General features: G+C 33.9%; 1 protein-coding gene across 1 annotated transcript in view; it reads right to left on the reverse strand.

Annotated features, from left to right (window-relative positions):
- BRIP1 (BRCA1 interacting DNA helicase 1) overlaps positions 1-27,341 on the reverse strand; it is a 132,908-nt gene that overhangs the window by 55,881 nt on the left and 49,686 nt on the right. Inside the window, 6 exon segments of the mRNA XM_074342692.1 lie at positions 13,920-14,081; positions 16,586-16,726; positions 16,842-17,007; positions 19,356-19,510; positions 22,117-22,249; positions 26,941-27,140. Coding sequence (XP_074198793.1) covers positions 13,920-14,081; positions 16,586-16,726; positions 16,842-17,007; positions 19,356-19,510; positions 22,117-22,249; positions 26,941-27,140 — 957 coding nt within the window.

The following is a 27,341-nucleotide window of genomic DNA, read 5'->3' on the forward strand; positions in this document are numbered from 1 at the left end:
ATTAAAAGACACTTTGGAATGTTTATGCCTTATCTGGATATTGTCATTTTACTTTTTCAAACTTCTTAAAACCAGTATCTCACCAGGGAGGCAGTAAGTCAGAATGCAACCTAGTGGGGAAATCCTGCACTTGCTCAATGTCCATAGCTTTTACACAGTTCCAGATGTTCAGTACATTAATAACGCACTAACTCAAAGCCTCTTTTTGAAACTTTAGAAAGTGCAAATTGCATTAAGACCTCTTTGCCCTCATTAATGGTATTGTTACAATCCCAGTCCTCTGGAAAATGTTTTTTGGCATGTGTTTAATTTTATAATATCGCCATTTACTCACTTTAACAGCCGGTACTCAAGTCTTAATGCTTTTAATAGGCCTGCCTAAACTGACTACCATCTTTTGTAATCTTTTTCACATAATTTATTTCATAGGTAAAACCCGTCATATTTTTCCATCTAAAGATGATTCTTCACATTCATTTCATGAAGTACTAATATTTAAGAAATGTCTACTTTCTTATACTCAGTTGGTATGTATCCTATAGGTGACATATGTTAGGAATAACATACAGTTCCTTTTAAATCGTAATAAAAATTAAAAATAAGTAGTAGTTTCTTTATTATACTTTAAATTACAGCAAAAATGGGTATATCCTTAATTCTTGCTGTATTCAACAGTAAAATATGAGAAAATCAAAACATTAACTTCTATTGAAATAGCTTCCTATGCTCTAGCTATCTGGTGATAGCTGACTTCACACCTTCACCTCAAGAGGCCGGGGGAAAGCTCAGGATCAAACTGTCAATGAATATACACACAGTCAGTAACACACTAGGAAGAACAGTACGAAGAATGCTGTCCTGAAGTGAAAGCGAGGTCCCTCGCAGCTGCTGGCTGTCTATGTAGAAATGAAAGGTCCTATATAGTCTCTGACAAGGAGTATTCCCTCTTATAAATTTGTTGAAAGAATGAGGACGATGAAAATCTAGAGCTGCACTACCGATACTGATGTGCTTATTTACAGAGCCACTTACGCATACATTTTAATAAAAATACACAATACTTACAAATGTAAAACTTTTCAAATAAAACTGAATTTTAGAAATAACTCATACATTTCTTCACCGACTTTGTTGAAATCTCTTGAAAAGAAAATAATAAGAACCCAACAGCTATTATGCATGGGACAAATTCTTAACTCTTTAAAACATGAATTCTGTATTTCTGTTGACTGATCATAGTTGGTTTATCAATGTCTGAAGTAACCATTTGGTTAAAATGTATGTATTTGACCAGTTTTACTACTAGTCAAGAAGTATTAGCTTAGTAAATGTCATCTGAAATCTGAAAGAATAAATTTTATTCACACAAATTTATTTACATGTTTCATATCTTACCTGAGTAGGTTAATGATAGTTTAAAGGTGGGGGGGGCACAACTCTTTCTATCCCTCTGTAAAAAGGATAATAATTAAACTAAATGAGATCAGTACACCTGCACTATTAGAAATCTAAGGTAGAATCTAGGTTGAGAAAAGAAAATGAATAGAAATAACCACCACAATTTTGCTAAAAGTTACTACTTTCAGGTATTGCCAACCTGAAGCTGCTGTAAACCTACTGCTATAAACTGGAAGGTGAAATGCTTTGGAAAAAACACCACTTCACAATCCAGTGGAGAAGACCTAAGAGAAAAACGCTTAAAATACAATGTGGTAAGTGCTATTGTAGATGTATCTGGCTAGGCAGAGGAAAGAGTGACTAACTTTGCCTCAGGGTCAAGGATGGTTTAATAGAATAAACTTTTGAGCTGGACAGAGAGTATAAAATTCCTGGATAATAAAATAGAGTGGATTTTGAGCAGACACAACACTATGAAACACTATTGCTACATAACAAATTACCCACAAACCTAGTGACTTAAAACAAGACCCACTTTTAAAAATAATTTTTTAAATTGTGGTAAAATACACATAAGTGTATAGCTCAATAACGTTAAGTACATTCACATTATTGTACAACCAATCTCCAAAACTCTATTCATCTTGCGAAACTAAAACTATACCCATTAAACAGCTCACTCCCCTCTTCCCCCAGCCCCTGGCAACTACCCTTCTACTTTCTGTCTCTATGAATTTGACTACTCTAGATCTCTCATACAAATGGAATCATACAATGTTCGTCTTTCTGTGACTGGCTAATTTCACTTAGCATAATATCCTCCATGCTGCAGCATAAAACAGCATTCATTTTATTATCTCAGTTTCTATAGGTCAGAAGTCCAGGCAAAGCAAAACTGGATGCTCTGCTCAGAGTCTTACTGAGCTGAAATGAAGGTGCCTGCTGGGGTTGCAGCTGTCATCTGGGACTTGGGGTTCTCTTCCAAGGTCACTGGTTGTTGGCAGAATTTATTTCCTACTGGCTGTAGGACAACTGCTCCCATTTTTCTGCTAGTCGTTGGCTAGGACTGCTCTCTGCTCAAGGGTTCCTTATCATGTGCCCCACCTCCCACCAATCAGTTCACAGCACAGATATCTGCTTTTCTCCAGGTCAGCTAGATATTATTCCTTTCTGGCTTTCTCTTCTGCAAAGAGCTTAAGAAAACGCTCTGCTTTTAAAGGGCCCATGTGATTAGATCAGAGCAAGCTAAATAATCTCCCTATTTTAAGGTCAACCGATTTCATTTGTAAAATCCGTCCACAGCAGTACATAGATTAGTATTTGATTGAATAAATGAGGGAAGGAGTGTGTACACCGGGAGTTAGGAATCGTGGGGGGCCATTATGGAATTCTGCCTACCGTATCTACGTAGGAATGAAAATACGTGGCCGCTCAAGGCACTCATAGCAATACAATATACCTTATAAATAGGTGTATGTAGGATGAGGGAATGCTAGGGGCCATAAGGCGTAAGGCTAACCAAGGCTTCTAGGAAATACAGAAGGTTTTAAGCTCTATATTTCGGAAAACTGGGAATTACTAAAGTTTTTAACACTTGGTATACCGTTAGGGTCCAATGGACCCTATTTTTTTTCAATATTTCTAACCACTTGTAAAGATACTTCATGACTTTTTTTCCAAAAAAGGAGAAAATTTAACTTCAACAAAACCAAATAAAACATACTGTATCTTGCAATTACCACATGGATTAACTGCACTCTTCTATAATTCTAAGAAATATCGGATCTTACTGACATTACTTTTTCTACATTGTGAAACATTCAACTATTTCAATACCCTACAAATAATTTCAAAATTATCTATTATTACTCATCAAACGATCCCTAATAATGCTAAGAAAAGCTAAAATAAGAAAACAGGAGAATGATGGAATAATAAACCACCATTTTTTTCTTATAGTATTGTTCAAAGTATTGTATTATCTTTCTAGAAAGTAGAAAAGAAAACTGAAGACACCATATTTGTAATCTGTTTTTAGCTTTCACTGAAGTGTTGAGAACTGAAAATTTTTCATTTTATGCTCATAATAGCAAAGAAAAGGAAATTAACAAATGAGGGTGTGTCATAATTATTAGATGAATAAGAATACAAAAGAAAAGGAACAGAGCAACACTCCAATTCTAGTAACAATGGTGAAATTGGGTGGTGTAGTTCTCAGATTTGAATGAATCTTTAGATAATAATATCCTAGACAAAAGTTCCCAAATTCGAGAATTGATGTAATTAATATATATCTAAGGACAAGCAAAAAACATGGTATTCTCATTCAGTTCAGCAGGAAAGACTCCATCACACAATATTTTGTGACAACAACATTGACCATCTCTTCCCATCTCATTGTTGCTAAAGACATGTGACATTACTCTTTGATTTTTTTATATTAGTACACCAAAATTTATTTGATACAAAGGGTTTTTGTTATGTCTAAACTTTTTAAAGTTTCTAATAATGTTGTTATTTTTTACTATCTCTATTCTTACTTTTATAAATTATTCCTAAAATGACTTAAAAATATAAAAAAGGAAAATGACAAATGGCTATGACTATTTTTCCTGGTTTAGTGAGAGTTAAACAGGAGAGTAACCTGATCAGTATGGAGGAAAAATTGGTGAGAGAAAGAATGAAGGGAGAAAGGCCACTTAACAATAATTTAATTTAGAGATGAGGACCAAACTAAGGCTGACAGTAGATATAGTATAACACAATACGTGAACGAGAAGACAAGCCACAGACTGGGAGAAAACATACACCTGGGCAAAGGACACATCTGATAAAGAACTATTACCCAAAATATATTTTTAAAAACTCCTGGAATTGAACAGTAAGAAAACAAACCTGACTGAAAATGGAGCCAAAGACTTGAATAGTCACCTCACCAAAGAAGACATACAGATGGCCAGTAAGCATACGAAATGATTCTCCACATCTTATGTCATCACAGGGAACTGCAAATCAAAACAAGGTACCACTACACACTTAATCCAAAACACTGACAACAACAAAGATGTGATGGGAATACAAAACAGTACAGACACTTTGAAAGATAATTTGGCAGCTTCCTATAAAACTAAACATAAACTTACCATGTGATCCAGCAATTAAGCTCCTGGATATTTACTCAAATGAACTGAAAATCCACACAAAACCTACACATGGATGTTTACAGAAGCTTTATTCATAATTACCAAAACCTTCAGTAGGTAAATGGATAAACAACCTATAGTACATCCATACAATGGAACAGTATTCAGCGCTAAAAAGAAATGAGCCATCAAGCCATGAAAAGACATGGAGGAAACTTAGATGCATATTACTAAGTGAAAGAAGCTAATCTGAGATGGCTACTGTACATAAAGTATAGTACGTAGGTATGAACATGGATGGAAAGGAATGGATGGATCAAGTAGACAGTCAATATTCAAGATACGCTATATATACACGAACCACCAAATAGTCAAGATATACTAACTATATCTGAGGCAATAAAAAACATACTCATGAAATCTTAATGCAGCCATCATTGTTGACACCCATCCTGGTCCCATGTATCCTCTTCCCAAGAAAGGCAAATAAAAGTCACAATTGCTCCCCGGGCTAAGTGGTGGGCCACAGCTCTAGCCAAGTACACTTGCCCCTGCTTTTCTTTAATAAAGTGTGTGTCATTAGCCTTGAGCACTTTCCATCTACTGGGCCACGTTGCTCAAACTCATTTCTAGTCTCTGTAACTGTACTGTAAGGAAGGAATGCTAATGTGGCAGAGAATGAAAGCTGTTGAATACTGCACAACCTGGGATTTAGGTAATGTGGTCCTTCCATTTAGCTGTACCCTATCTTAAATGTGTTAACTTACCCTCAGCTCTTTCCCTTTGCTTCCAAGTGTGTGTTTTAAGTTTATTTAAATAAACTACGTGATTCAAGCATCTTAATTTGCCTGTCAGCTTCTCTATCCTATTACCTCTGGATAGTCTGCCTGATTAGTGTATTTGGAGGTTACCGTTGCATCAAGGTAATTTCCCACCTGACAACAACCGAATCATTTAAATTCAAAAGCTGCCAATCTGAAACTGTCAGCCAAAAAGTAAAACTCCATTGGTCTCTATTACAAAGATTAGCTATAGATGGACAGTAAAGATTGTAACCAAGATGAATGCCTGGAGCCTCCAAGTTTGTCCAGCCCATATCAAGTTCAAATAAATTGCTTTAATATAGAAATGTGTAGTGAATTAATCATAAGTTGAATGTAACCAATTTGCCTGTTATTTCCCAAAAAGTGCTTTCTATATCTATGCTTTCATCCATGGAAAATACAGTTTAGAATCAATGCTAGGGAGTGAGGGATGCACAAGCAGTTAGACTGAATTCAGCTTCTAGATTTATTACTTGATCCTTGCCCAACTTGGTTACACGGCCATCCTTGACTATAGTTTAATCTTAACTTCCCTGATCTTATTCTTCCTAGATTTCTCACTTAAAAAATTACAACCAATATATTTTTAAAAAGCTTTTTTGTAGCCAGATGTAGCATAAATGTATGCATGTTATTTACAGACAAACGGTATAAATGATTATACACACGCATACAAAACAAACAAAACAAAAAATTGGTGATTAAAATAGTGACTTTCCAATTACTCCACTGTTTTTCAAAATATTTGATCACTCACTCATTAAAGCAGCTTTTCAGCCTACTCCTCCAGAGTAGCTCTTACATCTACCTTCCTAAGGATAACAGCTTAGCTCACAAACAAAGCTGAATGTGCAAAGCAAATATAACTGCTAAAATACATCAAAACATAGGCATTTGTGTACATGTGCATATTGTTACTCATCCAATCAACCATATTTCATATTTCAAACTCTAGAATGCTACTAGGAAGACAGTATTCAAGTAGAAAATTAAGAGTTCTAAGGCAAGTACTTTCACTAATTAAAAATGTGATCTTGGCCAAGTAATTTGAACTGTCTACCCAGAATATAGTATGTGCCCAACAAATATTTGTCAAATGAATACATTAATGAAGGAATAAACAAATGAATGAATACTGTTTAACAAAAAAAGAGGAGAATTTCTTAAGAACTACACCTCATCTCTCAGAGATGTACATACAACCTCCCCACCACAATCCCACAGACATCAATACTGTGAAGATTCCTTTTACTTAACGCTGTGGGGAAAAACGTTCCTGTTAAAGGCTAGGTTGATCACTTAAAATAAGGCAGATCCATAATCTATAGAAATTTCACGTTTCTACATAAGAAAAAGAAAAATGTTTTAAAGGGCAAATTTTGGTTTCTCCTTTAAGTTAACTGCAATATAGTTTTAAAATGAGAAACGTTAAACTAGTAGTGTTGCAAATTTCTCAACACACAAGTTAAATATTAAACAATACTTCTAAAAATTATAACTAGAGACTGAACGGAAGCATTTGCATTTTATTCTTTGACATTCAGTGGAGAACGTAAAATGTTCCCTCAGGCAAAATGGTTTTTACTCATAAAGATGTAAAAGAAAATCAGAGCCTGCAATGTACAAATAAAAAGATCCAAGTTGCTACTTTGGCACCAGAGAGTCTCTTTTCAAAATGATTTAATGGAAACATTTCTATCCATAAAAAGAGTTAAAAAACTCTTCTACCCATAAAAATGATCTCTCAGAGAGTTCTAAAGCAGTGGTGCCACTAGTTAAATGACAATAGAGAGTCAAAATCAAATTTATCTTAGTGGAGGAATGGTATTCTTCATGAAACTATTATGATATTTAGTAACTTTAGAAGGCTCTGAAAGAAATATGGGGGGGAAGGGGGAGTCTAGAACAACAGCTTTCTCACTTTTGTCCTTAAATAAATACTGCAATTTGTAACAAAACGAAATTCATTTCATTTCTTTCAGTGAAACAGTATAAAGTTTAAGTAAACCATGAATTGTAATTATCTAGACATACAGGGAAAAACTGTTTACCACTGCAATGTGTGGTCTGAAAATTTAAATTTGTAGGTCCCAAATTTCCCCTTGAAATAAATTCTAATGTAAGCTCTCATGTCTTCTGTATTTCAGTGACAAATCCCTCTAAAATGAAAAAAGATGACATGATGCATTTAATAACTGTAGTCACTGTGCTGTTTAACAGTTGACAATAGCACTGACAAAAGACTATTATAATGTGTTGGTTTGATCTTTTAAGTAAATTTTATCTACATTCTGAAGCTCAGTTGAAGATACATTTTTAAAGATAAAATAAGGACTTCCATTTTCAGCTCCGATATATAAAGAACTTGAAAGTCATCACGCCCATCTTACACCAAGAAAAAAGCTGAACAGAAAATCAATGGCTTGAACACATCAGAGAACTGAAGCCATAAGACAAACTGCTAGCTGAAATCTGGAGAGACAGTGAATAAAGAGAATCACAGTCCAGAACTACTTATTGGGAGCAAAAGCCACTAAAACCATAAATTGGTAGAAACGCCTAAATGATAATTTTGACAAACTGCTGAAGGCACAGTATATACTAGTATAAAAGTGAGAAACTCGTAGGGGCCACCTTCCTAGGGATCCCCCATATTTTTACAGATATTACCTCCAGGACCACCTCCCCACCCACACCCGAGGTTCTCACAGTAAAGAGTCAAGAAAAACCCTCCTGTTTCTAGCGAGGGGAAGGAAAAAAAATAACCATTTTTAAATACACTCAAAGCATTCCCCATAACAAAGGGCAGTCTCCCAGTAAGAGAGAAGATTGGCAGAATAGATTTTTTTTTTTTTAGTGATCCAACCAATATGCTATCTACAAAAGACACATTTTAAATTCAAAGGTACAAATAGACTGAAAGTAAAAGGAATGCCATTCATCCATAAAAAGTAATAAAGTATTGATTCATCTTACGAGACAAATGAACCTTAAAAACATTATGCTAAGTGAAGAAGCCACACACAAAAGGCCACATATTGTATGATTCCATTTATAAGAACTGCCCAGGAAAGGAAAATCCATAGCAACAGAAAGCAGGTTAGTGGCTACCAGGGGTTAAAGGAGGTAGGAATGGGATAGTGACTGGTAATGGATAAGAGGTTTCTTTTGGGTGTGAAGAAAATGTTTTGGAATTAGATAGTGGTGATGGTTGTACAACTTTATAAATACACTAAAAAAAACTTAATTCTGTACTTTAAAAGGATGTATTACATGGTACATGAATTGTATCCCAAACAAAAAGTTTGTTTATGAAAGCAGAACGGAAGATCAATTTGAGATAGGGAAAAAAATGTTTTTAATAAAGGAAAAATAATCAGGAGGCTTCTGAATTTTCAACACTTCAAGATTTTGAAAAAAATGTACCAGGAATCAAAATGAGTAATTAGATAGTAGGAACGATCTAAAAATTATGAATTAATAAAGAAAACTTTTCTCCTCTGTGACAGAATATTGATTCTTTAGAACAGCTGGCTCATTTAAACATTTCTTTCAATTGTGAGAAGTAACTGCTACCCATATTACACACCAAATTTTCAAAATTTCTCATGCCTTTAATCTCATGTCTCATGATAAATAAATTTTTAGTATAGTAATCACCTTCTACACAGAAAAAAAACCCCTCCAAGAAGCCATATATTGTGGATTTTTTTTAGACCCATACAGATATGACATGAAAATTCTATTTCAAAGTAACATTTAAGTATGTAATGTCCATTATAATAAAACCAATGCTTTTAAAAGTTTACTTAAATTTTTACATATTTAGAAAAAATATTTTTATTATGAAACCATATTACAATTGTCATTTTTAATGTTTTTTATTGTTATAAGGTGAATATCCACAAAAAATGTATTTATAGTAAAAATCATCAGCAGTGCTAGCAAAAATAACTTTTGAAAATGAACTGATACACGGTATCACAGAGCATCAGAAAGTAAAAATTACTTAGAAATATAAGTTGCTTTTAAACAAAGTTAAGATAAAAACCATTAGTGTACATGTCGCCAATCTGACTACATAAAGATGCAGAAAGGCCTGGGACCTGGTATCTTCTCAAAGACATAGTATGCAATGAAGAGAAATGGGCTAATACCAATAAACTAGCTGATTCATCATCATAGGTACTGACCTTTCTATGGAAGCTGTTACAGAGGAGATAAATGAAATAAAGAATAGAAAACAATAGAGAAAATCAACAAAACCAAAAGTTGGTTCTTTGAAAAGATCAAAATGACAAACCTTTAGCTAGACTGACCAATGGGAAAAAAAGGCAGGGGGGCGGGGATGCAGACTCAAATTACTAAAGCCTCAAAAGAAAGTGAGACATTGCTACATATTTTACAGAAATAAGAGAAGGATTATAAAAGAAGATTATGAACAATTCTATGCCACCAAATTGGACAACCTAGATAAACTGGATTAATTCTTAGAAACACACAATCCACAAAAACTGAATCATGAAGAAACAGAAAATATGAACAGACTTAAAGCTAGCAATAAAACTGAATCAAAAACCTTCCAATAGAAGGGGAGGGAATAACTCAGTGGCAGAGTGCGTGCTTAGCATGCACAAGGTCTTGGGTTCAATATCCAGTACCTCTGGTAAAAATAAATAAATATTCTTTACACTAACAATGAATTAGCAGGAAAAGAAGTAAAGAAACAATCCCTTTTAAAATTGCACCCAAAACAATAAAATACTTAGGACTAAGTCTCACCAAGGAAGTGAAAGACGTATTATGTGGAGAACTACAAAACACTGATTAAGGAAATGAAAGATGACTTAAAGAAATGGAAAGATATCCCATGCTCTTGGATTTAAAGAATCAATATCGTTAAAATGGCCATACTGTCCAAGACAATGTACAGATTTAATGAGATTCCTGTGAAATTACCCAGGACATTTTTCACAGATTAGAACAAACGATCCTAAAATTTATACGGAATCACAAAAGATCCAGAATATTGCCAAAGCAATATTGAAGAAAAAGAATGAAGCTGGAGAAATAACCCTCCCAGACTTCAGACAAACCTAGAGAGCTACAGTAATCAAAACAGCACGGTATTGGCATAAAAACAGACATATTGATCAATGGAACAGAATAGAGAACCCAGAAATAAATCCACAAAACTATGGCCAATTAATCTTCAACAAAGGAGGCAATGGAGAACAGACAGTCTCTTCAACAACTGGTATTGGGAAAACTGGATAGCAGCATGTAAATCAATGGAGCTAGAACACTCCCTCACTCCCTACACAAAAATAAACTCAAAATGGATTAAAGATTTAAAGACAAGACACAATAAATCTAGAAGAAAACATAGGCAAAACATTATCTGACATGTATCTCAAAAATGTTCTCCTAGGGCAGTCTACCCAGGTAATAGAAATAAGAGCAAAAATAAATAAATGGAACCTAATTAAACTTACAAGCTTTTGCACAGCAAAGGAAACCATAAGCAAAACAAAACAACAACCTACAGAATGGAAAAAAATATTTGCAAATGATGTGACTGACAAGGGCTTAATTTCCAGAATATATAAAAAGCTCATACAACTTACTAACAACAACAAAAAAAAAACCCATTCCAAAAATAGGCAGAGGATCTAAACAAGCAGTTCTCCAATGAAGACATACAAATGGCCAATAGGCACATGAAAAAATGCTCAGTGTCACTAATTATCAGAGAAATGCAAATCAAAACTACAATTGGGTATCACCTCACACCAGTCAAAATGGCCATCATTCAGAAATCCACAAATGATAAATGCTGGAGAGGGTGTGGAGAAAAGGGAACCCTCCTCCACTGCTGGTGGGAATGTAGTTTAGTGCAGCCATTATGGAAAACAGTATGGAGATTTCTCAAAAGACTAAAAATAGACTCACCATATGATCCAGCAATCTCCCTCCTGGGCATATATCCAGAGGGAACCTTAATTCAAAAAGATACATACAACCCAATGTTCACAGCAGCACTATTTACAATAGCCAAGACATGGAAATAACCTAGATGTCCACTGACAGATGACTGGACAAAGAAGCTATGGTATATTTATACAATGGAATACTACTCTGCCATAAAAAGGAATAAAATAATGTCATTTGCAGCAACATGGATGGACCTAGAGATCATTATTCTAAGTGAAGTAAGCCAGAAAGAGAAAGAAAAATACCATACGATATCACTCATATGTGAAATCTTAAAAAAAAAAAAAAGGACACTATGAACTCATGTACAAAACAGAAACAGACTCACGGGCTTAGGAAACAATCTTATGGTTACTGGGGAAAAGGGGTGGGAAGTGATAAATTTGGGAGTTTGAGATTTACAAATGTTAGCCACTATATATAAAAACAGATTTTTAAAAGAAGTTTCTATGTATAGCACAGGAAACTATGTTCAGTATCTTGTAATAACCTTTAATGGAAAAAACATTTACAATGAATATATGTGTGTATAAGCATGACTGGGACACCAGAGATTGACACGTTGTAATTGACTATACTTCAATTTTTTAAAACAAGCTGCAAATAAAGTATACAAAAATGGTCAAAAAAAGAAAAGAAACAAATATGGTTACCAGGGGGGAAGAGGGTAGGAAGGGATAAATTGAGAGTTCCAGATTTGCAGATACTAATATATATATATATATAATAAACAATAAGTTTATGCTGTATAGCACAGGGAACTGTATTCAATATCTTGTAGAAACCTATGGTGAAAAAGAATATGAAAACAAATGTATGTATGTTCATGTATGACTGAAACATTATGCTGTACACCAGAAATTGACACAACATTGTAAACTGATTATACTTCAATAACAAAAATACATACTAAAAAAAAAAAAAGAATATATTTTTAAAGTACTAAAACTGGCCAATGAAAATTAAATCATTTGAAAGTACAGGTACCAGAAGGTGTGGTGCATTGTTGAACAACAGGCTGTTTTCGTTTCCAGTGTAACTTTTTCAATGACAATTATATTATTTAAGTAACTTTACATTGGTTCTCCTCTATATACACCAAGAGAAAAACATACCCAGCTACTTCCTAGCATATAAATACTTATTCTTACCATGTCTTTGAAGCCTAACAAAAGTAAAATTGTTCATTTACTCAACTGGGCATTTCCTGATTCACTTTTTGTGACTGTGATTGGAAAATATAAAAGGTTTTCTTAACGTGTTGAGATTTTGCTTTTCTTTAATTCCAAGCTTAATTATCAGTTTTCCTTTACACAATCTTTGGTGTAGATGTTCACACTCTGGAATAAATGTTGCTTTCTATTAAGAATTTTTAATATGTTTATGTCTATTTTATTTTTAGATATTCTTGTTAAAAAAAAACTATCTTGATTAAATTTGTTCTGAAAGAAGTTCCTTTAATTTATCTACAGGAGGACTAACTGACTGCATCTTTGGCTAACAAAAAATGTGTCAGTCACATTCCAGCTGCTATTAATAAAATGCCAGAAACTGGGTAGCTTTTAAGTAATACAAATTTATCACTTACAGTTCTGGAGGCTGAAAAGTTCAAGATCAAGGCACCAACACGGTCATGTTCGGTGAGAGCCCTCTTCCTGGTTCATAGCTGGCACATTCTCATTGTGTCCTCACGTAGTGGAAAAGGACAAGGAACCTCTCTGAAGCATCTTTTTGTAAGACACTAATCCTATTCATGAGGATTCTGTCCTCATGACTTAAGCACCTCCCAAAGGTGCCAGTTACTCATGTCATCATCTTTGGTGGGATAGGATTTCAACATATGAAATTGAGGGGTACACATTCAGACCGTAGCAGTAAGTATACAGATGGAAAGACAACAGAAGAACCAAAAGTATCAATATTGCCATTCAAATATATTACTTATGCTACTGTCCTTACATATACAACAACTTCCTATTAAAAAAGAAAAGGGAATCCCAGTTTTCTACTCTGGAATTTAGATTTTGTTACAGTATGAAATAATTCTCAAGAATTATATATGTGGTTTTAATGCTTTGAATATTTAGAAGGACTAAAATACACTTTATAACTCAATTTAACTCTAGAAAAAAAATTAAAAATCAGAGCAATTCTAAAAACAAGAAAAAAATTCTTTTTTTTCAGCCAAACACATGAGGTAAAAAGATGGACAACAAAGAAAGTCTGTCTTTAGATTCAGATTACTGAAACATTCAAAAGTGTAATTTATCAAAGTGAAAAATAATGCTCCTTTTTCCTTTAACTATGAAAATATTAAGCTGCCCCTAAGAATAAAAATCACATATACAAAAATAGTTCTCTTATATGACTAACACTGCTTGAAGACTTTTAGTCTTACAGTGACAGAACAATTAGGCAGTATCTTAATCAATAAGCAAGTAAAATAATATATGATGTTTAGAAAACTGTAATTCCCCTGTTGCTTCGGATCCTAGGAGGCGTATCATGGTAATCCCACATGGTTTTTTAAAGGCAAAAGAAACAACAAATAGCCCCTTACCTTGTAAGATGGCAAGAAACACAAAATTCCTTGGCTCACAGTCTGGCACACAGATAACAAAAGTGCTCCCACTTCATCCTGAAACTCAAATGTTTCCGTGTGCTGGAAGGTAGCACAGAGATTGCGACCCTTGGGGCCTGACCCAATAGTGCCAACCCAAACCTGGAACATAAGTATGTCAGTATCAGAGTAATGCCGAAACTAGGCAGGCAAATTAGCATTTAGTTGGGAACCTAAATACACGTATGCCAAAAGAAGATCAAGCAATGAGTTTAGAGAAAATTTATTTTTAAGTTGTTGGGGTTTTTTCCTATTACCTTTAATTAATTATGTATAGATTTAATTTATAGACATTTTACTTCAGGTATGCCACTGAACTGTCTTACAATGAAAGAAAAACAGGTTTTACTTACCAATAATTATCAATAGCTTTGCAAAATTAAGCATGTAACCAAATTTTGTTGGATAATGAAAAAAATCAGAAATGAGTCAAAAATAATAGAGGTGAGGGCTGACATGATCTGCTACAGGTAAATCCCTAAGACTCAGCTACGACAGGAACTAGTGTTTCACAAATTCACTGATGCTCAAAAATCTACAGCCACTGAAAATGAGACCCACCAGTTTCACAGTTTTATGCAATTCCTCTGCATTCACACAGATCTACCCTTAGTATAGTCAATTTGACTAAGAGAAAGTACAAACTTTATTAGTATTCTGAAGATAGTACAAACTTCAGATTGTTGAGAAATGTATTAGTCCTATATTTTGAAATAATGTATGAGACTGAGGTACATTTTGCACCATGACATCTAGTGAACACCAGTTTAATCAACTTTAAACCAAATGATCAACTAGTAAGTAGTAAGACAAACTGATATTATGTGTTTCTTGATATGTACTGATTTTAAATTCCTTGAGTATGATGATATTGTGGTTATGCAGAATTATATACTTGTTCAGAGGAGAAACATGCTAAATTAATTAAAGGCAAAGTGTCATATCAACAAATTACTTTCTAATAGCTTATTCAAAATAATGTGATCATTAACATTTTCCAATATTGCTCTTCTCTCCTATATATATATATATATATATATATATATATGCAAAATGTTAACAATTGATGAATCTAGGTGAAAGGTATAAAGATACTCACTGTATTAATACCATTTTCCCACTTTTCTCAAGTTACTATTTTCTTAAATAAAAAGTTCAGGGAATCAACAAATGTGTGGAAAACAAAATGTGGTACACACACACGCGAGCACGCAAGCACACAGTGGAATATTATTCAGCCTTAAAAAGGAAGGAAATTCTGATTCATGTTACAAAATGGAGGAACCTTGAATACATCATGCTAAATGAGATAAACTAATCACAAAATACCTTGTGATTCCACTTATCTGAGGCATTTAGAGTAGTCAAATTCATAAAGATAGAAAGCAGAAATGGTGGCTACCAGAGGCTGGGAAGGAAGAGGAATGGAGAATTACATAGTAATAGAATTTCAGTTTCACCAGTTGAAAAAGTTCTAGAGATTGGTCACACAACAATGTGAATATACTTAACAAAACTGAACTATATACTTAAAAATGATGGTAAAATTTTATGGTATGTCTATTTTACCACAAATACATAAAATAAAAATTTTAAACGTTGGGGAAAATATTAAAACAGGATCCAGCTGAACATTTATTATTATTAATTCAGTGACATTACAGCTTAAATGGATTTTTGTGCACTGGACTGAGCACATAGTACCTATACGATGTTATTCTGAGAACGTATATGCTGAATTTATTAATAACTTCTCAGATTTATTTGAGCCTCTAAAGAAAACAATTTGAAAATGTGGAACACATATTTTTCCTTTTAAACAGGAGCACTCCGGCCTTTTGGAAGGCATAATTCTCATTTACAGGAATTTAGCATTCAAGGTCTTCACCTACTAAACGCCAGTAGTTCCCACAAATACTCCTTGGTTGAAAACTATAGCTTTATAAAGAACTAGAACTGTATTAGCCACACAGGAGGTATTAAGCGTGTAGCCAACCACTTTAAAAAAGAAACAGAAGGCAGATTGATAAATGACAATTCAAATGTTCCTAGGAAAACTGAAGTAACATTTATATGGCATTGTTATAAAAAATTAAAATCTTAAGTCATAGGAGTCATAAGAATACTTCTAATTCATTTCAGATATTCAAACATGTGCTGAACACTTGTTAACTAATACAGGTATTGGTTTAGGTGCAGTGGAAGGATAAGGATATAAAAATAAGAATCAGAAAATACCGTAGTCTAACAGAGAAGAGAAACATAAACAAATAATTATACAATTAGGAATTATGGTTAAAAAAAGTTGAATTTTTGTTTTCTTTTTCATTTTCATTAAAAAATTTAAAACTGATTTAAATGAGGAAAGTGCAATACAGTCTTTACACCCAAAGTGCACATTTTTACTTATTGGGTTGAAGCAATGTTATTTATTCGTATTTCCTTTTGTTAACACTATCAAATAGCTGACAAATTTTCTTTTATTCTAAAACTGAAATGTTGGATTTCCTATCAGGATCTGTTTGCTAGTACTTCAGGCATCTTTTGATTTGTTTATAGACAATTATATTGAGGTAAAGACTAGGAGCCTTCAAAACAAAACTAACCTGTGAGTTATTAATGACATGATTAGCCTCCAGTTGGATAGTAAATGTAACGCCAAGTTCTGATGAAAAAGATTTCATTGGTGATAATGTCCCTGATGTCAAAACAATCGTCCAAACCTTGCCATTAATATCTGAAAAGGCCTAAAGGGAAACAATATTAGATACATAAAATCATCTTTAAAACAGTCAAACACATTAATTTAATCGTTGGTATTGAGCAAGAAGACAGTTTTCATTTACTGCCTGATAAGCTTACCACAGCTGGATTTAAGCACCAAAAATTTAGCACATGAACTGCTGTTTTCTGTCGTAAACGTTTCTTATTTTTTGGTAGAACAAGGAACCCATTTTTATCTGAAGTATCAGTCTGATTTATCCAAGAGTAAGTCTGTTGAATAGCAACTTTATAATCATCTGCAAATCTAAATGAAAATAAAATGGTAATTAAATGGCAAAACTTTAGATAACAATGTCCCCACCAACAACCGCCACCAATAATTAAATTCAGTAATTCTGTTAGAAAATAAGTCATTAAACCTTAGTCAATCCCTTCGTACAAGATTAGATACCATCTAAACATCCACACTTTATCACTTCCCATCCCTGTGTTCAAAGATTACATAAATCATGTCAGAGCCAGAATCAAAATCCAGGCCTCCTAAAGCCCAGTCCAGAGCTCTTTGCACTCTATGTTAGTTACATCATTAGTTACAAAATAGGTAGCAATATTATTATTAAAGAAACTCAAAAGTGGGTTAAACTTTCTTACTGCATGAGAAAACAGAAAGACAATTTTTACTGTAAGTTTCAGAAACTAACAAAATTTTCAAGTTCCTTTAAAATCTGGATCTCAGTCTTCATCTATTTTTAATAAAAGTACTAAACCAGATGATCTCTGTGATTCCATCCAGCTTATAATTTCTTTCAGTAAGAGGCTATAAACACCTAAGCTTAAACAGAAAAAATTACGGTATTCTCTACCATGTCCTCACAATAATATTGACTGTTATCTTCACCCTTACAGAGATCAAAACTCAAAGTTCAAGTCAGGAACCCTGCAATATGTGGAGAGAATTTTATAAAAATACTGGGGGCTAAAAACTATAAAACTCTTAAAAGAAAACATAGGGGAAAATCTCCAAGACATCATATTTGGCCATGTTTATTGGATACCAAAAGCATATGCAGCAAAAGAAAAAAAATCAATAAACTGGACTTCACCAAAATTAAAAATCTTTTGTGCATCAAAGAATACTATCAAGAGTGAAAAGACAACCCACAGAATGGGAGAAAATAGTTCTGAAGTGTATATCTGATATAGGATTAATCAGCAGAATAACTCCTACAATTCAACAACAACGATAACAAAAAGCCCCAACTCAAAAATGGACAAAGGACTTGAGTAGACATGTCTCCAATGAAAATATACAAACAGACAATAAGCACATGAAAAGGTATTCAACATCTCTAACCATTAGGGAAATACAAATCAAAACCATAAGGAGATATCACTTTATATCCATTAGGATGGCTATTATCCAAAAAACAGAAAATAATAAATATTGGCAAGGATGTGGAGAAACTGGAAATCTTGTGCTTAACTATGTGAATGTAAAATGTGCAGTTGTTTTGGAAAATAGTACACTGTTTCGTCAAAAAGTCAAATATAGAATTATACCATGATCCTGCAATTCCACTGCTAGGTATGCACCCAGAATAACTGAAAGCAGGGACTCAGATACTTGTATATCAGTGTTTACTGCAGCATGATTCACAGTAGACAAAAGGTAGAAACAATCCATATGGCCATTAATAAGAACAGATAAACAAAATGTGGTATATACATACAATGGAATATTATTTGACTAGAAAAAGGAATGACATTCTGATATGTTACAACACGGATTATCCTTGAAAACATTATATTGTATGATTCTACTTACATGAGAAACCCAGAAAGGGCAAATCCACAGATCAAAAGTAGGAAAGAGGTTACCAAAGGTTGTGGTAAGCAGGAAATGGGAAATATTATTTCATGGGTACGGAGTTCCTGTTTGGGATGACAAAAAGTTCTGGAAATGGACAGTGGTGATGGCTGCACAAAAATGTGGATATACTTAATGCCACTAAAATGTACATTTAAAAAATGTTAAATTTTATGTTATGTGTATTTTATCATTAAAAAAACCTCTTAAAATAAAACTGGAACCAAGTAGTACTATAACTTAAGGGGTAGTGTGTGGGGAGTTGATTGCTTTTCATTTTCCACATTTCACTATTAGAGGCTTTATGCAATAAATAAGAAGAGGGTGGGAAGGGATAAATTGGGAGTTCTAGATTTACAGATACTAACTGATATACATAAAGCAGATAAATAACAAGTTTATACTGTATAGCACAGGGAACTATATTCAATATTTGGTAGTAACCTATGGTGAAAAAGAATATGAAAACGAATATATGTATGTTCCTATATGACTGAAGTATTGTGCTGTACACAAGAAATTGACACAACATTGTAAATTGACTATACTTCAATAAAAATATATTAAAGAAAAAAAGAGACTTTCTGATACTGGAAGAAACATACCTAAATTATATTTAAAACTTAAATTTAGTCATAGAAGCCTATAAACTTAATGCTGAATTAATTAAATATCTTTATTTACTGATAACTAATATTAATTGTCTAAATCTGTGCCAGTAATTTAGCTCCCATTAAGGCTAATATTTTTAAGAGGAAAAATACAGATCAGATATCTTCACTTACCTGCTATTTTGCCTAAAAAGATAGTCAAGTACCATAAAAAGTCCTTTGAGCATTATTTGAGTTGAAGCACTAATAATAGGTACTTCTCTTGCCTCCTCTTTACCATGAATTGATGACACTTTTTCTTCTCTCTGAAGGATAGCAGAAAAATGTCCCTACAACAAATTACCATATTAAGTTACTGGGGAGTAGGGGAAGGGTGAAAAACAAACTTCTCACAACTATAATAAAACCTAAATGAAATACTCATTGAAATTTTAGGCAAACATTATTAATACACAGTGCTAATAGTATGTTTTGAATTCCCACATATTCCCAAATCCTCTTCAGAGTCAAAGACATTTTAATAATAAGTTACACATTTAGGAGGTTGATTACTTCTTCAGGTAATTAGGGTTTTATTCAATGCCCTTCAAAAGTAATGAACTAAATAAAAATGCACCAAATGGTTTTTAAGGAGCATAAAAGACCTGCTATGCCACCCAAATGCCTGAATTATTATATAGTTATAAGTCATAATTATAACATTACCTGATGTCACCACCATGAGCAATGATAATATATATACATGATGATATGCACACTGAATATTAATATAATTATGCTGAGAGAATGGAGAGTGGAGAAAGGGAAATCAAGTAATCAGGACAGTGTGGTACTGATGAAGGAACAGATGAAACATATCAATGGAAAAAAACAGAGCCTAGAAATGGACCCACACAAATATAATCACTGCTCTTTGGACAAAGGAGCAAAGGTAATCCAGTGCAGAAAGGATGGTCTTTTCAACAAATGGTGATAGAGTAACTGGACAACTACATGCAAAGAAATCAATCTAGACATAAACCTTGCACCCTTCACAAAAGTTAACTCAAAATGGACAGCAGGCCAAAATGTAAAATGCAAAGCTACAAAATTCCTAGCAGAAAAGATAGGAGAAAATCTAGGTGACTTTGGGTTTGGTGATGAGTTTTTAGATGCAACACCAAAAGCATGATCCATCAAACAAAAAAATTTGACATGTATTAAAACTAAAAACTTAATGCTCTGTGAAAGACTCTGTTAATGGGATGAAAAAACAAGCCAGAGGCTGGGAGAATATATTTGCAAATACTTCTCTGATGAAGGTCTTGTACACAAAATATATAAAGAACTCTTAAAACTCAACAAGAAGCAAGCAACTCAGTTAAAAAGTAGACAAAATATCTGAAGAGATAACCTCACCAAATAAAACACATAGATGGAAAATAAACATGTCAAAAGATGCTCTATACTATATGTCATTAGGGGACTGTAAATTAAAATAACAATGAGATACTACCATATATCTACTAGAATGGCTAACATGCAAAACATTGATAACACCAAATGCTGACAAGGATGTGGAACAACAAGAACTCTTATTCACTGCTGGTGGGAGTGTAAAATGGTACAGCCACTTTGGAAGACAGTTTAGCAGTTTCTTGTGAAGCTAGTCTTACCTTATAGCCCAAGAATCATGTTCCTAAGTATCTACCCAAATAAGAAAGCATGTCCGTACAAAAACATGCATATAAATGTTTATAACAGCTTTATTCCTAATTGCCCAAACTTTGAAACCACCAGTGTCCTTCAGTAGGTAAATGGATAAACAAACTGTGGTATATACATGCAATTAATATAGTTCAGAAATAAAAAGAAACAAGCCATCAAGCCACAAAAGGACATGGAAGAACCTTAAATGTATAGTGCTAAGTGAAAGAAGCCGGTTTGAAAAGACCACAAAACTATATGATCACAAATGTATGACATTCTAGAAGAGGCAACACTATGGAGTCAGAAAAAAAAAAAAATCACTGGCTGCCAAAGGTTCAGCAGAGGAAATAAGGTGTGTTGAAGAGATGAACAACTGTAGCACAGAAGATCTTTAAGGCAATGAAAGCAATTCCATATGATACTATAATGGTAGATACATGACTTTATGTTTTTATCCAAACTCACAGAACTGTAAAACACAAAAAGTGATCGCTAACGTAAACTATGGACTTTAGTTAAAAATAACGTAACTATTGGTTCAATTGTAATAAATGTACTACTATTGCAAGATGTTAACAATAGGAGAATCTGTAGTATCTGTGTGTGTGTGTGTGTGTGTGTGTGTGTGTGTGGCTGGGAGTGGTGGTATATGAGAACTCTGTCCTTTTTGCTCAATTTTTCTGTAAACCTGAAAAAAAAACTTTAAAAAGTAAAGTCAATTACTATAAATAAATAAGAACAGAAAAAGAAAAACATTCTTATCTGCAAGAACCAAACACTCTTAAGAATAGTATGTCATGAAGCCTCTATCCAGAAAAATGTACAAAAGTACATACTCATAAAGTTTTGAATATAATTTCATAAGGCTCACAGTATCCCACCCATGATATCTATACAGTCAGGTTTATAACCTCTAAGTTAAAGAGAATAAAATACAAATTTCTTATCTTTTTGTTTTCCAAACTTTTAACTTTTATAATTGACAAAATATATTTACAACCTAAAAGTATTCTTTTAGCTTTAAACAAAGCAATTAATTCCTTTAAGCCTTATTTCCTTCAAACTAATAATGCTACTTTTTCATCCATAATTTACAACATCACTTAAAGATTATCAAACTTACATAATAAAATTAAATTTTAAAACAATTAAATTGCCACCTTTTTTTCTACTCTAGATTAACCATTCTCTATTAAATCATTTCTAATTCACGAAATGATTTCCACAGGTAGAAAAAAAATCTTACCTGCAAAATGGGAAAAGTAGCAGTGGTGATGCCCATTTTGTATAAATTTAAGAGCATTTCACTTCCACTCCATATTTTACAAGCTGATTCATAATCCCTTTCCATGAGATGTTCAGAGTTTGCTTCTAACCAACTGGAATAAAATAAAGCAATTCCATCAACCAGTATCATCCTTATGTGCCCTATTTCAACAGAACAAAGAGAAATGTGATACAATGACTTGTATCCCTTGAAGCTCTTTGCAAATAAATGTGGGTTCATTAATACATCTTTTAAACAACATGCATGTTTCTTTTTGCAAAGTCAATATACAGCTAGAAAGTAAGCTTTTATTCAGAAAAGAGAAACGTGCACGTGATTCCCCAATTGTGTTTTGTGGATTCACACTGCTTCACTGCTTTACTCGACTGTCTCTCCAGCTGACAGTCATGTCTTAGGAGCTTATCCCAAACTGCACATAAAAGGAAATACAAAAAAGCCTAAAAGAAATTATAGTGTTACATATTAACACAAGGGAATTACTAGAAAATATATAAATATATTCATTTATACACACACAAACATTTGTACATCGAATGAGAGCTTAAATGTCTATACTATGTCATTATGTTGGACACTATACTAGGTAGTGGAAACACAGCAGTAAATAAAATAGGTAAGGTCCTACTAAAAGGAAACAGAAACAAATTTAGAAACAACTACATGAATAAGAAAATAGCAGGTAGTGATAGTGATATAATGAAAATAAATTGGGTTAAAGTAATCTAATTGCTACTTTAATTTGAATGTCAAAATAGTGACCTTCTTGTCTCCCTGAGGTGACATTTATTCTAACAATTGAATACCAAAAGTACCCAGTCATGGGAGGATCAGAAAAAAAGAGTACTCCAAGCAGAAGGAGTACTTCCTGCAAAGATCTTGAGGTGATTAACAAATTTTGCTTATTTAAAGACCTGAAAGAAAGCCAATGTAACTGCAACACAATGGGCAAAAGGCAATAATATCACACTGTTAGAGTGATAAGCAGGAATCAGATCATGCTGAGCCAGGATAAGAGTCTGGATTCTATTCAGAGTGCAATGGGAAGATTCTAAATGGAGGGTTTTAAATAAGAGAGAGAGAGAATCTATTTTAGGTGTTTAAGAGATGATTCTAGTTTCTAAGCCAGAGTGGATTATAGGAGAAAGGCAAGAACGAAAGGAGAAACCTTTTAAGAGGCTGTTACAGCATTCCAGGTGAGAGATGGCTCTGGGATGACAGATGTGGGAATGAAGGATGTGGGATATACTGTGTAGGTGGCATTTATAAAACTGACTGGTAAATTGAATGAGGTGAGGCAGTAATCAAGGGCAATATTTAGATTTCTGATTTGAGAAACTGGTTGGTACAATTTGCTTAGATAATCAAGACAGGGAAGGTGGGAGAAGTAGGTAGGGGAAGGGAAGGAGGTTTGTTTTGGAAAGTTGAAATTTTGTGTCCAAACGGAGATATTGAGTACTGCTGGGTATCGGAAAATAGCATTCACTTCAGGAAGAGGTTGGGGAAGACACAGATTCAGGCCTCACCAGCATTGCCATAGGGTTATGAGTCCAGCACTAGAAAAGAAATGAGGTTCCAAAACCAAGCCCTGAGGCACTTCAACATTTAGACATCCAACAGAGTAAGAATTATCAAAAGAAACAGAAAAAAATGAACTTGGAGGAGGAGGAAAACCAGAAAATGTTATAGAAGCTGCCTAGGAAAAAACAGTCCTGTGTGGCTGCTCTGCTCTCACTCCTTCACTTCTAACACCTCTGGTCTCCACATGTAACACATGCGGGTTTTCCCCCCATACCAAGTAATTCTCTGAGACACCAGTTGGGTGTCCTGTAATTCAATTCAATTCTGACACTAACGAGGTAGCACAGAGCCCACAGGTTAAGCAGTCAGTCTCACAAAACTGTCCGTCCCCTCCTAAAGCTCAGATGCCAATTGTAGAAGTCCAGGTTGTCATCTGTGCTTCTGATCAAGAAGCTTTACATTGGAGGTTCCCATGACCCCTCCTTAGGTTGGATCGTTTACTAGAACAGCTCATAGAATTCGGGGAAACACTTATGTTTACCAGTTTATTATATAATAAAGATACAGATAAACAGCCAGATGAAGAGATGCACAGGGTGAGGTCCGGAAGGGTCCCAAGCACAGAAGCGTCTGTCCTTGTGGAGGTGAAGTGCGCCACCCTTCAAGTACACAGATAGATTCATCAAGCCAGAAGCTCTCTGAATCCTGTACTTTTGGTATTTTTATGAAGACTTCATTACAAAGGCATGATTGAACATTAACTCAATATCCAGCCCCTCTCCCCTTCCCACAGGGGAGGTGGGGCTGAAAGTTCCAAGCTTCTAAAATATGGTTTTTAAATACCTCTCAGACATAAAAAATAAAATAATGCCATTTGCAGCAACATGGATGGAACTAGAGATCGTCATTCTCAGTGAAGTGAGGCAGAAAGAGAAAGAAAACTACCATATGATATCACTCATATGTGGAATCTAAAAAAAAAACAAAAAAACATAGTTTGGTCTTTCTAGTGACCAGACCCATTCAGGAGCCCAGCAAGGATTCCCTCATTAGAACAAAACACAGTCTCATTACCCAGGAAATCCCAAGGGATTTAGGAACTCTGTCAGGAACTAGGGTCAAAGACTAAGCAGTAGAACAAAAGATGCTTTTAGAACTCTTATCAATTAGGAAATTACAAAGGTTTTAGGAGCACTGTGTCAGGAGCTAGGGACAAAGACCAATATATATATTTTCTGTTATTTCACAGAAGTTAAGACAAAAACCCTTTTCACAGAGGTGGTAGTCCACAACACCCAACACTGCTGAGAGACTAAGTAAAATAACAGAAAAATATTTGCATTTGGCAATCTATGGACCACTTGTGCCCTTGATAAGAATAGTTTTGGTAGAATTATGCAGATAGCAACACTACTGGGATGGATGAGAAAAGAATGGGAAGTGAGAAAATAGAATTAGCAACTATAGACAACTCTTTCAACAAATTACACTGTGAAATAAAAATGACAAACTTATACATGGCAGAAATACCACAAGGAAAGACACAAGCACGTGATAAAATGTGGGGAAAGGTGTTTACAACTCTTATCAAAAGCAAAGGGTTAATTCTCTACAAATCTATAAGAGAAAGAACCATAACAATAAGAACAAAGAAAGGACAGAGACATCAACAGGTGACCAAAAAAGGAAATATAAATGGACCTTAAAAATGCTTAATCTCACTCGTATTAAAAGAAATGTAAATGAAAGGTACGTGGGGATACTACTTTTCATCCATCAGGCTAGAAAAAAACATTCAGACTCTCATTGCTGATATGCGTATAAACTAGTCCTCCACTCACTCATCTATTGTGTAAACTTTAGAACTATCTATCAAAATTACATATAGATCTACGCTTTGACCCAAGAATCCCACTTCTAAAAATTGTCTTAGAGATCTACTCTCAGACATATGAAATAGTATATGTTCAAAGTTATTCATTACAGCAATGTAATAGCAAAAGATTGTAAACAACCTCAATATCTACAAATCAGAGGCTGGTTAAAGAAATTACAGTACATCCATGTAATGAAATTCAAGGCAACACTTTTTTTTTTAAACTGAGAAAGCTTTCTAGGTCTTGATATAAAAGATCTCCAAAATATATTAAATGAAAAACAGCAAGATACAGGAAAATATATGTATAAAGTACAGTGCCTACAGTTAACAATATTAAATACTTAAAAATTTGCTAAGAGGGTATATCTCATGTTAAGTGTTCTTATCACAAAAAGTAACAATGAAGAAGGCAGAAGGAGACTCCTAGAGGTGATAACTATGTTTATGGCAAGATTGTGGTAGTGGTTTCATGGATGTATAATTATCTCCAAACTCATCAGTTTGTAGATACTAAATATTTACAGCTTTGTGTGTGTCAATCATACCTCACTAAACTGGTTCTTACAAAATAAAGTATATTTTTTAAATGGAGAAGACAAAAAAAAATGTATGCATAGCATGCCATCATTTGGGTAAAAAGGAGAGATAAGAGAAAGTATCGATATTGGCTCATTTTTGCAAAAATATGCACTAAATGCTAAACTTGTTCAGGAGGACAGAAAGAAAGCAGATGGGGGATGGGTGGGCAGGAGGTTTTTACAGCATAAATTTGTAAATCTTTTTTGTTCAAACATGTAAGCGTATAACATTCAAATTAAAAAAAAAACACTGAAGGGAACTGAAAAACACTGTAGTAAATGGTCAGGGGAAGTTTTTCCTAAAGTAAAGAGATTCTAGATCAACAATGTAAAGGCTAATGAAAGGGAAATTATCTAATGTAAATTTCAATAAAATTACCAAATCTGTTATTTTACAGTATTGAAATCTCAGTTAAATGAAATTCAAACCAGAATCCTACTCAAATTGTAGGATAAAGCGATAAATTAAAGCCATGATCCAGAATTTTAAAATACGTTAATTAATACCATGTTTAGTTTACGTTCAGCCCATTATCTTGTATACATCCTATCGGCCTGTTAAATTATCCTGTTAAAATAGGAATAAGATTCACAATTATCAGTTTTAAAACGATCAATATGTTCATTATATTCTTTTGAAGAAGACAAAACTTTGGACTAGCCTATCTTTAAGTTTAACTGGCAAGGAACAATCCACTTCCCAAGGAGCCTGGTCAAAGTTTACTAATTGTAAAATACTCTGGCATCATAAGACATGTTTTTAATACAAAGGCAGCACAAATGACACTGAAAGACATATGTTCTTACTTAATGAGGCTATAGCACACAGCTCGCAGGGGTTCATGGTCTTTCTTCCTTATATTGTTGTTGACCATACTATCGAGCTCATCCCGAGCAAACCGAAGCTGGACTTCCGTTATACTGTAACTTGCTGATTCCCGAGCACAGTCCTCAATGTTATGAGCTTCATCTAAAATGACAACCTGTTCTTTCAGATTGATATCCATCTACAAGATAAAAGAGTTTTCCTGTAAAACATTCAGCAAAATGGATTTAACAGCAATAGGCAAGATATTTCATTTAAAATTTCACACTACAGGCCAATATCACAAGTCCAACTATATAAGCAACTGATTCTCAGTCTTAAAACTTTACATGCACTTAGGCCAGACAAATAGCAGCTCAACATCACAGAGTTTTCCTTTTTT

Source organism: Camelus bactrianus, chromosome 16 (genome assembly GCF_048773025.1).
Source record: "Camelus bactrianus isolate YW-2024 breed Bactrian camel chromosome 16, ASM4877302v1, whole genome shotgun sequence".
Lineage (NCBI taxonomy): Eukaryota > Metazoa > Chordata > Mammalia > Artiodactyla > Camelidae > Camelus > Camelus bactrianus.